This window comes from Natrix helvetica, assembly GCF_964273705.1.
Source record: "Natrix helvetica genome assembly, chromosome: 1".
Taxonomy (NCBI): domain Eukaryota; kingdom Metazoa; phylum Chordata; class Lepidosauria; order Squamata; family Natricidae; genus Natrix; species Natrix helvetica.
Window position 1 is genome coordinate 38,398,634 of NC_138548.1, and position 12,228 is coordinate 38,410,861.

Consider the following 12,228-nt stretch of genomic DNA (forward strand, 5'->3'; position numbering starts at 1 on the left):
GAATCATATATTTCTCATGATTTCATAGCTATTCTATATGGATTACATCCTAACCACATACGAATCTATGCCAGGCCGCTGAGCACCTTACGATAGGTTTTATATTAATAATATCCCGTTTACTTCCCTCTCCATGAGTATACAAAGTGAGAAAACGAAAGATGCTTGGATGGGAATGAAATGGGCTCACAAACACAATCAAATTTTTGATAACTGCTCACATTAGTTTAGGGGAAAAAAACACTAAAATGTGTCCCAACTGAAGATTCCAAAACCAAATCCTTTATTTTCACAACTGTATAAATGTGCTCCAAGTATTTATGTCCAATACAAGTTTAAAAGAAACATGCCAGACAGCAAACTTGGATCAGTCTGCTGGTGTATTAACTCCTCTCTTCTGTTAAGCTTAGTTACAAATACCAGTCATGGTAACATATATTTGAGTTCAAGAAGTATAGCACGATGTTTATAGCTATTATAGCTTGTGCACAAAGGTTGCACTTCTGGCAAGATATGCAGAGAAGTTGGAAACTAGGTTGATTCATTTTAAATAGCATCAATATCAATATCATCTTCCTTCTTGTTTGCAGTCTTCACTGTTTCAACTTTAGGTACACTGGCTGTCTTGGAGTACACCACCTGCAAAAATAGACACCGTAACATTGTTACACATTTGAGGCTTTTTATTATCATAAAATGAGCAGCAAAGCACTGGAGCAACAGATCCTTTTAACCTAACATGCATTTTCAAATTAGAGGTTCTAATACATGTGGGTAAACAGCATTTAATTAAAGCTCACCTCAATGTTTTCATCTTCATCATCTTCTTCCTCATTGCCAGACGATTCCTCTTCCGCTTCTTTCAGCCATTTAATGAATGGCTCTGCTTTGACACGGATTTCTTTGGCAAGCTCTTTAGAAACATATTTCTTTGAGGCCTAAAACATCAAAAGTTTGAAACAATTTATGCAGATGTTTTATAAGTATGGTATTTTAAACCCAAGTAACATTTAGTCCCAAGGTTGGGACATTCTACCCATGAAATCTTACCTTAAATGGAAAACAGCTGTTCCAAAGAACAGCTACTTCAAGCTCTAGCTAGCCTGCTTCACTCAAAAACCTTTCCAGAGCCTCACATTTAGAAAAATAATCAACAATGCCACATGTGTATTTTGTGCTTGCTCCTCCCCCCATTGAAGATTTCATTTAGAGCAGGAATGTCAAATTGGTGGCCCATGGGTTGGATGAGTCACACACAGGTCATGCCCAACCCAGCTCGGTGAAAGAAAAAAACTTTGCGAAATGTCACGTGACGGCAACGTGACAATATACAACACGCGATTTAGAGAGTAGCTTTTCCTTTTCAACATCATCAATGAAGTACTATAAAGCACAAATCCTGCAATGCAAGTCATTTTTTCAAATATTAGGGGATTATGTAGTTTGCAAGTGCTGTCTTGATTTGTAAAAACTGACCTTTTCTGCCCAGCTCAATATGACTTCTTCTTCCAGAAGATCTGCATCATACATTTCCTTCAGGATGTGTGGAATTTTAGAAATAAGCTGTGATTGATGCATAGCTACTACGCACTCAAAGCCATGAAGAAGATACCGCTGGGCCTTCTTGTTGTTGTGGCAGAACTAAAATGTGAACCAGAACATATTAGGAAATAGGTGTAAATTAGCATGTGTAGCCCACTTGCCTAATCATATAAACTACCAGTAACAGAAATTTCAAATAATATAAGGCAGGTAAAGGCAGACTTGTGTCTTTACACCTGGCTTAGTCTTCAAACTGAATTTTCAAAAGATACTAAGCACTACATGCTGTTATATTATTAAACTGCATGCACAAGAAGCTAAAATGTAATTCACCTTTAATGGCCAATATAGCAAATGCCAAGGCCACCAGTAAGAAAATAATAATCACAAAGTCCCCCTTTTTATATGAAATATTTTTATTCTGAATATGAAGCAAATTTTATACATTCTGTAGTGAATCAGATTGGGACAGGAAGCAGAAAGCCCTATTATCTCAAAAGAATGTTTTTGATCCACAAAAAACTTACACGCAAGAAATGGCGCCTGTATTTCTTTATCTGTTCTCTTATTTTTTCATCAAAGAGGACTTCAGTCAACACCAGAGGGCCCATAGCTTTAACATCTAATCTTTCTGCTTCTGCCACAATATCTTTGTCGGAAGACTCTATGACACCTTCTTCTTTCTTTTTCTGAATCAGAAAAGACATTTTGTTTTAAGAGAGACATATTTTTCAACAGTTAAGATTATTTCCCTAGTTGAAATTATCCCATTTCAACTTTAAAAAGTTTTTGAAATGAGGAAAACACGCCATTTATCTGGAATACCTTAACAAAGTCAAACAGTAAATTGACTCTTTGCTCAACAGTCCTTTCTAGATCATCAGTCAATGTGAGTACTTTTGCACGATCAGTGATTTCATCCATTCTACGCCTTTGGGCTTCTTCAGTGGTATCTTCACCCCAGTCATCATCTTCTTCTTCCTGAAATTTACAAGGTAACCATTTTCATAGTTTTTTAAAAAAAGAAATATACACAATTCAACTACTTCGATACCAAAAATAACCCTAGTTATTCCCCTGAATAATTAACCATAAAATTGAGACTCCACTCTAATTATCAGAAAAAGGTCACCATAAATTCACACTCATCTTCAAGAAACTACAATGTTTACAATGAAACCATACATTTGTTGCTCATTTTTTTGTGGGCAGATCTACTTACCGCTACATTTGGAGGACTAAGTTCTTCTGGTGGTGCTGACTGTGGTGGTGGTGTCTCGGTATTAGACACACAACCATTCTCTTTATCCTTGCCTTTTCTATTCTTCTTTTCTTTCTCTTTCTTGCCTGTACCAGACTCACTGCTCTCTGTGAATATTAGCAAGAGTCCAATGAAATATTTTTAACAGACATGGATCCAAAGATTTTTAATTTACAAACTTCGCTTTCGCTATCTATCAGGTCAAGGTATTTGGGTGTACTTGGATAATCTTAAAACCAGTCTGCTTCTATACAAATTTTTGAACTACAAAGTAGTTTATTTAATTACAAAGCATACACATTCAACTTTTGATTCAGTCTTGAGTATCTAACAAATAATGACTTTTCCACATGCAATTTATCAGCCTTTAGACTGAAATCTTTTTCTAAGAACAATTTTATTTTATATAATACAAGACTGTGGCAGACTCCTGCAGACAAGATAAGTGGGGATATGACTAACAAGTAACAAAAAATATTAGACTTTCCAAAGGTGTAGAAATCTCACTGAAGTTTATTTCTAGCTCAAGTAATCAAGCAACCAACCTGTTATGGACATTCTAAGGCTATTTTAAAATAAAAACTAAAACAACAGAAAATAAGTTATTATGTACAAGAATACTAATATGCCTTAACTGCATATGGCATGGAATACATTAGTACAGGTGGTCAGTCCTCATTTTACGACCAAATGAGACCAAAATGTTCATTGCTAAGTGAGACATTTAAGTGAGTTTTGTCCAATTTTACAACCTTTCTTGCCACAGCTGTTAAGTGAATCACTGCAGTTAAAGTTAATAATACGGTTATTAAGTGAATATGCTCTCATCAACTTTGCCTGTCAAAAGATAACAAAAGGGGGTCACATGATCTCAGGACATAAATGTCAGTTGCCAAATTTCTGAATTTTGTTCATGTGACCATGGGGATGCTGAATGGTCATAAATGAAAAATGGTTGTAAGTCATTTTTTCACTGCCATTGTAACTTTGAACAATCAGTAAATGAATGATTGCTAAGTCAAGTACTACCTGTATTTTCTCAGTCACTGGTACTTTCAATGCCAATACTACAAAGTTGAAAGTGAATATATCCATATACCCTCCAGAATATGTTTGCTTATAGAGAACACCATAAATACATTGTTACAGTCTGTATAACAGATGGCCTCATTTTTAAAGACCACTGGAATAGGTCAGGCTATGTTTAGTATTGCAAGCTTAAATTGAGATAGACAACTAAGTTATCTACCCAGAGTGTTGCTTGCCCTGCAGTCTTCACACAGCACTGTTCTCCAGACCAGTTCCAACACACATAGAAAACTTCCTCCAGTTTTTCCCCTCAATTAAGTAGAAAATAAATAATCCTTTATAGGTAAATATCAAAATCAAGAACAAACACTCACCAGGTGGGTTTTTAAGGATGAACGTGCAGAGTTTATGGTTTGTGTCAAGCATGCCTCGATAGCCACAGGCTTTGCAAGAGTTACCAATAGTTTGTTTCTTAGGGTTGACATGCTGCCAAAGAGAGCAAGTTTCACTACAAATTATTTAATTTATATCTATATATGCTACCCCTTCTATTTTATAACCCTTTTCTAAAGAAAATGAAACAGCGGAAAGCAATAGAGCAATATATGCTCTAACTGGCTTGTGTTGAAAATTCTAGACTAGGCTTGTTTTAAGTTTTGCTTTGTTATAAAGTTTAGCGTTTAACTTACTACCTACAACAAAGCCTACTCAAATTCACTCACAAGTAATTTGGTATATAATTAGTATACCTTATATTGTCACACATACCTGTTTGTTCATTAAGTACTGAAGTAATCCTGTTTGAAATGTTAGCTAAATATGTCTAATTACAAGACAAGTATCTCCTGCCTTTCTTGAAAGAATTTAGTGTGACATTGGTAGGGCACCTCACAGAAAACCTCAAGGTTGACCAAATACCAAACTGTTTCAGTGAGATTGCTGAAACTGGATTGCAGATTGGGAAAAAAAAAACTTTATATATTATTTTCTTTCTAAATTCTTAGCATTCTAGAAGCATCACCTACCAGATCAGTTTCAGGATTTTCACACTCAGGACAGAGAACAAATTTTTTAATGAACCCATCCAACATGTCTTGTAGCTTATTCGCCTCATGAGATCCATTGACAATGTAACGGTCATTCTTAACATCAAACTGGGTCTGCGCTCCCAGCTCACAACCAAAAAATTTGGTGGGATCTTTCAAGAAAAAGAAAAATTAGCCATGAAGTTTTCTATCAACTCCTTTCCCACACTCACTTCTGACTAACCTTCTGCAAATTTATTTCAATTTATTTATTTATAGCAGCACTCAACTCCAAACTACTACACTAGGTCTTCCAGTAGTTCTTCCTATTTCTTCCTCCATCTCCTCATGAAAAATGCAATCATTATTTTATTATCTTACTACAATTTTAAGACCACCTTTAGAATTCACATCACAACTGTTTCTGCACAGAATCAACATTCCTTAGTTAATACAGAATGCATCAAAACAATAATTATGCATTGCTTCAGAGTACTATTCACAATAGCTATCATCACTATAAAAGCTATTCAAGTCAGCTTTTCCTTTCAGCCTTAAAAATTGCTGACACCATGAGGCAGAAGACAAAACTGTGTATTTAGGCTGACATTGACAATAGCACTGTTATTGAGAGTTATCTCACTTCCATGAGGCAATTGAAACTGAAAGGGGGGGGGAGAATGAAAATGAGAAAATGAAGTTTGTGTGTGCGTGTGTACACACACTATTGTAGTATTATTTTCTAAAAGATACTTTAAAATGTTTTTGCTAATAAAATGAAGCTCAATGGAAAATTATATGGAACTTACACGTAGGAGGCCGATTAAGCGCCTTTGCAACGTCAACCATATTGACGATAACTGTCTTTATCCCATTTCCTTTGCCCTCAACCTGAAAAGGAAATTCAAGTATATATATCACACCATTAACTGGTAATTTTAACCCACATTTAAAGAAATAGTGAAATATCTACCTTGGCAATCAAACGGGGCATTTTGTAGCGATAGAACTGATCTGAAACACTGCGGTTGACGTTGACAGACATTTTGGCTTATTAGTAGCTTTATCAATAAGATGGAGAGATCTTTGATTGCAACTTTTTGGTATCTTCTGTCTGGAGAAGACGTGATGACATAAACGACTGCAAGAGTTCTCGGTCTCTGACATGAAAAAAATTTCGCCACTGAGGCTGTGAGGTTCTTGCTTGTATGCTATATTTCCCCAATACAGGTACCAATGGCTGCGCAACAGCTCTGCAATATTAACATAGAAAGCTTTTATACTTCACACAAGTGCCCACATTTGTTTTGTTTGAATTCAAACATAAGTCTGATTTTTATACAATACTGAACATAAAACCTCCAGCAAAAATTAGAATTATGAATGCTGATTTTGTCAGAACACTACAAGCTTGGTATGATGAATCAATTATGTTGTAGACTATGTTTCTGGACTTGGTAACAATTATAGCTTATTACATTATATTGTTCTATGACCAGCAGTGAAGAAATGTTTTCATTTAAGTTTTATTGGTTATTTGTTAGCCAGTCCTTAATTTTGGTAGGAGACATATATTACAGTTTGCCAGCCAATAGTTAAGAAATAGAGGAACTTATGAAGTTGAGAGAAACAATATTTAATTCTTAAAAACGAGTAAAATATTTTTAAAAGTATCCCTATGCCTCATAATAAACACAAGCGCGGTTGAAAGAATTTAAAATAAACCAAGGCTTTTATTCTTTTACTTAGGCAGATGAATTTAAAAACCACCAAATTTCTTTCTTTCCACGTGATCTACACACGTGCCTATAATAGTTATGAAACACAAATGAAGCGGCAAGAAAAAAATCCTAAAGGGGGGGGAGAGAAAGGAGCTCAGATTATTTTATTTTAGAGGTAAAACCACATAGAAGCTATCGCGTATAAACCCACTTTAAAAAAAATGAACTCCTCCCTCCCTTCACCCCAGCGTCGGAATGACTCAGAAATGCAGCAATTAAGCACTGAGTCAGCCCTAAATACAAAGCGGCGGCAGCGTAGTCGCCGCTCAGCCCGCCCGCCGCCCCTTTTCCCGAACCCTCGAAAGCGCCCGAGCGGAGCTGCCCGCCCCCCTCCCTCCCTCCTCTTTCGCACACTGCGGGTTTAGGAACTGCGCCACAGAGCGCGCACTCCGCCCGCCTCTCCCCTCCACCCCCCCCCATCATCACGAGGACTGAGGCGCGGAAGACCTGGCGGCCGCCATCTTGTAGAGCCGCGCGTTCGTTCAAGAAGGCGAAGGGGGGGGGAGGGGGAAGTGACCGCCAGCGGCGGTTAAGGGAAGGAGACGCCACCTCCATATTTGCAGGCTTCTTTTCTAGAGGCGTTGGGCTACACGGCCCATCTCGCATCCTGTTTAGGGCAATGCAGTCAAGGCCGAAATTGGGATTACCGAATCCTTGTCTCTCCCCCCCCCCGCTCCTTCTGGAGAACGAGCTCCGTTTTTGTAGCGACCCCTCGGAGGGCAATTTGGAGAAGGGAGCGGTCGCGGTGTCTTGTCCGCTCGTCCCCAACAGACTCGACCTTGCCATTCTGTCCAACAGGAAGTTACTCGGGGCCAGGCATTACGGGCCAGTACTAACACCTTCCATTTACACGAGGTGTGTGTGTGTATACGAACGACCCCCGCAAGCGCTTTCAGGCCGCCGCCCTCCGAAACGCAGCCCCACCAGCAAAGAGAAGCCGTCCCTCATTGCTCCCCCCTTCCATATACCAACCTCTCCCACCCCCGTCCCCCTTCTTTTTTTACTTACCGTTTTCGTCCAATACAGACATAAACCCAACGCTGCTCGCCCCGGGCTGTGACGAAGCCGAATTAGTACGAGGAGAACGATGGCGGAGCTGAGGGTGTCACCGAGCACCCGGGCGCTTTTTCTAAAGAGATACAGATGCGGAGGAGGCGGACGCCGCAACCGCCAGGAGAGGGGAGGGGGGGTCCAAGCGTCCGGAGGCGGGCGGGATCAGCGGGATCAGCCTTGCCGGTTACTCTGCCGGAAGGGAAAGACCATCAGCGGAGGCAGCATTGTTAGTCGAGCGGCGAAGCGCCCGCACCTACATTCAAACCGAGCTCAAATCTGCCATAGCGGCAGCATTAGGGTGGGTTTTTTTAAAAGGAGAGGGGGAGGGGCACAGCTGTAATGGCCGCCAAGTACCTACCTCTAGAATGTTCTCGCGCCGACTGAACAACACCGTCGCGAAGGCTGGGATCAATCAGCCGCCGGAGAGTCCACGCCTCCGTCTTCGTCGTATTGGCTCATCGTGAGCCGTTCTTCTTTTTCATTGGTTTCAGGTGCTTGTCAGTCATGATGTTAGGCGACCTCTCCTTATGTTCGCTTTCTTTCTTCCCACCCTGTCGCCGATCGAAGAAATACCAGCGCCCAAAAGGACATCGCGTTTAACAACGCGAGCCAGAATGTCGCGAGAGTTATGCAGAAGGGGAAGAATGAGTCAGTGTTCTCTGTTGCGGGGAGGAGGGGGAGGCTTCTTACACGTTCGCGTGCAGAGGTTGCATGCAAAGAAATGCATTTTTTCTCGGAATAGCATCTCATCTTCTTTAGTACTGAATGCTACTGTTGCATTAAAGAAACTCTTGCCTTTTTTTTAAAGGTGGGAATTAAATATATTTACTATATCTCGGTTTTCGTCAAGAGATCGTTTCATCCCCCTCCTTTTTTTTTTACCCAAAACCCCTTGGTCGGGCATAATGTGACTGAACCAGCTTTAATCCCTGGGTTTCTATGGTAAAGGACTTGAACCCTGGTCTCCTGGATCTTGTTCAATATTTTAATCACTGCATCCTTTTAGGAAGGTGGCTGGTTGCCTTGAGTGCTCATCTGAGAAAAGTGCTGCAGTATTTGGGGCACATTTCCGGTGTACAATATTGTAATTTAGTTAAAGCCATTGGGAAAAAAATTACCAAGAATTGCTTGTCACCCGTTCTCGTGTTTCCTGTAGCTACGTGCTGCAAAAGTTGATGCGCTTCATTTGGACAGTAGTTTAGCTTTTCAAGTTAATCTTCGGTGTGCAGGAAAATGCGGAAGATTTCTTTCTATTAAGGTGCATAGTTAAAAGTATTTAGCATTCCTCTATGTGAAGTACTTTGAAATTTTGTTTGGGTATCCAGAATGGGGTATGTAGGCCCTTAGCCTCTAGGAGTCTAGGGCTAGGGCTAGGCCATCATAATCTTGATCTGACCCCAGTCATCTAAAGTGTTTTCAGACGAAAACAGCCTTTAAAACATTGCCATGCCTGGCTTTTATTATCAAGTAGACATGTATTGCATGAAGACTTTTTAAAATAGAAATAAATTGTGGCTGGGCCCTTTAAAAATTCGGTGTAATGATGCAATTGTTGGGTATGTACTTCCATTGCATTTGGTAGAATGCAGTGGAAGAACAAGGTGTTTGGAAGCACAGGGAAAATAATTAAGGACAAATTGATTAGCGAATGGAATTCTTGAGCCTGCTTTCTAAATACGTTTGAGAACTAAATTCCAGTTTGCCAGAGTGAATGAAAATAGCTTACCTATCAGAAGTTTTCTATTACAACTCCCCCGTCTCTTTACTATTATCTCTGTTGCTAATATAGAGCCTAAGCCAAGAAAAGAGTTCTCTATTTGTTTCTCTTAGCATTTGCTAATAATATTAAAATGCCCCTCCCAAGTCTATCCACCCCACATGCTCTTCAAAATTTGTAACAGGCCTCAAAAATAGGGATTTTTTCCCCCAGGATGAAATAGCATAAAACAATACAAAATACTATTTTTCCCTATGGGTTATATCTGACATGGAGAGTTGTGTTATTTATTCAGACTATAGGTTAAAGAGTATGTTTTTATCTTATGGTTCTATTTGAAACATGTACTAATAATATGTTAACTCATATTGTTCAAGGAAACTTATGTTGAATTTTCGAAGGCCACCACTTACAATTATTTTAATTGTTAGTAAAATTGTAATGTTAACCTGATGTGTTTTTCTATATTTTTATTGCTTCTACTAAAAATGGATTCCTGCTTTTTTGAAGGTAATATTTCCTGATATTTAAAAATATCCCTTGGATATTTCCCATGGATAAATTCTAGATTTTTAGCAAACCAAATAATTGCCTTTCAGAAGGTTTAACATAATACATTATAACATTTTATTTATTCATTAGACTTCTATAGCTGCCAAATTGAAAAGACTCAAGGCGGTTTACATTAATACTCAAAACAATCAGCATGCAAACATAGATTCTGAATTGTTCTGGATTGTTTTAATCTTGGCCTATGAAGAAAAAGAAAATAAGAAAAAAATCCTGCAGTAGTGGTAGGCAGTTGTGTGAAATGCACGTTTTTTAGACACCACAGTGCTTTTGAACAACCTTAATATATATTTAAAACCAACAAATTTTCTGGAATAAGTCAGGTGTTTCTTGTCCCCGAACCCAAACATTTGAGACAAAGGAAGAATTATTGATCCCATGCAGTTTTGTATGGAAGAATGGAAAAAATATAAAAAGACATTATAACAATAGAAGCATGTTCCTTTTTGTCTTGAGGACAAAAAGAAAAATACTACTGATGTGGCCATTCTGGATGTCACATGAAACAGGACTGGTGAAAAAGCTGAACCAGACTTTGTGATTACTAAAGAACAAATATGTGTTTTCTCTTTCAGTGCAGCTGACTGATAAGGAGTTGATGGCTACTGCCCTAGATAGCTTTCTTCTTTCAGTCTGTTAAGCAGCAAGTTTTTAAAGTTAATCAAATATGTATGTGTGATGCTGTTCGAAACAGGAGAGGTTAAAACACAAATACTTGAAAATACAGGGGACTTTACATATAGTTAAAATGTGGCAAAATATTCCATGTGACTAGATGGAGTCTTGAAACAATTTCTTAATTGCCTCCCAAAAATAGGATCATTATTATATCAGTAATAGATTTAGTCCAAGGAAAAAATGGTTTGTTTAGAAAGCTGCCAGAGCATAACATTTACTCTTTCATTTCCTAATGCAGCTCTTATGTTTAATGAATTACAACAGAACTGTATGGTGCATGAGTAGAGGAGAATTCTTGATTTGAATGGTGCATGAAAAAATGAAATAGGATTTAAGAGTGTTGTGATATAAGCAGACAGTTTTCATTAACAACTAATAAACTGCTATTAACAAAAAAAGACTCCTTCTAAAATGTTTATGTTTATATTGCTCATACTAGAACGGTGATGGCAAACCTATGGCATGAGTGCCACAGATGGCACACAGAGCTCTCTCTACGGGCAGGCGAGCCGTTGTCCCACTGTGCATGTGCGCGTGCCAGCCAGCTGGTTTTTGGGTGTCTGCCGTGCGTGTGTGTATGGGGGGGGCAGGGCACATGCGAGAGATGCACACGCATGCGCGAGGGGTGTTGCGGGGGGCCATGCAGCCCATTTTTGCTCCCAAGAAGCTGCAAAAAGGCCTACTAGGCCCAAAGTGGGGGGGGGCTTGCACTCATTGCATTATGCATGTGGGTGCACGCATGCGCTGTTGCGCACGCACACGCTTTTGGCACGCGTTGACAAAAAAGTTAGCCATCATTGTACTAGAATGTTCAATCTATAAGAAATAAATCTGCTGGCCAATTTTATCTTGCCAGTTATCTGAGAAATAGACAATTATGTGTTTTAAGGCACTAGCTTTTTGTAAAGGATTGTGTTAAAAATACAACCGTTATAGAATATATCTCAAAATGTAATGCCAGTTTTAAAAATTTTATATTATATATGTATATTCTGCTTTTCCTACAAGATCCCCAGATGGATTTATATGGACCCATGGCTTCACTCCTTGTTTTTCTGGACTGCATATATAGGCTTGGGAAGCAGGACTTCTCAAGATTATTCTGTCAATGTTACTTGCTCAGAAGCTAGGTACACTGAAAGTTCTGTATTTTTTCATCACTACCATGTTTACAAATGCTATTTTTCCCCTTAAAATAATATATTTCTACTGACAGAGTATTATGAGATTGTTGTGAGCGCAGTTCATAATTTGAAATTAAAATATTGTTGTTAAGAGCATATTACTTTTATAGCTGAGCTTATGGAAACCTCTGGGGCTAAGTGGGAGGTGGGAGAGGGCTGTTGGAGAAGAAAAAGTTAATTTCTACACATGCTGGGGTCTCAGGGGAGTGAGCTACTTGGCATTGATGTACCAATGTATATTTGTTAATGTGATGTATTGTATTATATATATAACAATTTCTGTGTCTCGATTGCTTTTTCAATGACTGCATTTGTAGGATTGCATTCTGCATATCACTGGAGTACTGTTGGGGTAGGGATAATAAGCCTGGCAGAGTTGAAAAGCACT

At 38.8% G+C, this 12,228-nt stretch overlaps 1 protein-coding gene across 1 annotated transcript; it reads right to left on the reverse strand.

The window, feature by feature from the left end:
- Positions 1–260: 260 nt before the first annotated feature.
- On the reverse strand, positions 261–8,241 carry EIF5 (eukaryotic translation initiation factor 5). The gene is made up of 12 exons (XM_081944968.1): positions 8,050–8,241; positions 7,647–7,880; positions 5,831–6,110; positions 5,667–5,748; positions 4,858–5,030; positions 4,207–4,318; positions 2,765–2,910; positions 2,368–2,523; positions 2,070–2,231; positions 1,477–1,641; positions 801–938; positions 261–639 (listed from the first exon to the last, which is right to left on the reverse strand). Exons 3-12 carry the CDS (start codon positions 5,900–5,902, stop codon positions 547–549), a joined length of 1,299 nt encoding a protein of 432 aa, XP_081801094.1. The 5' UTR covers positions 5,903–6,110; positions 7,647–7,880; positions 8,050–8,241; the 3' UTR covers positions 261–546.
- Positions 8,242–12,228: the final 3,987 nt, after the last annotated feature.

Coding starts and splice junctions, on each gene's coding strand:
- EIF5 (XM_081944968.1), bottom strand. CDS start 5,902: ATGTCTGTCAACGTCAACCGCAGTGTTTCAGATCAGTTCTATCGCTAC. Junction 2,911..4,206: donor CATCCTTAAAAACCCACCTG/GTGAGTGTTTGT, acceptor TAATATTCACAG/AGAGCAGTGAGTCTGGTACA. Junction 640..800: donor ATGAAGATGAAAACATTGAG/GTGAGCTTTAAT, acceptor CTATTTTTGCAG/GTGGTGTACTCCAAGACAGC.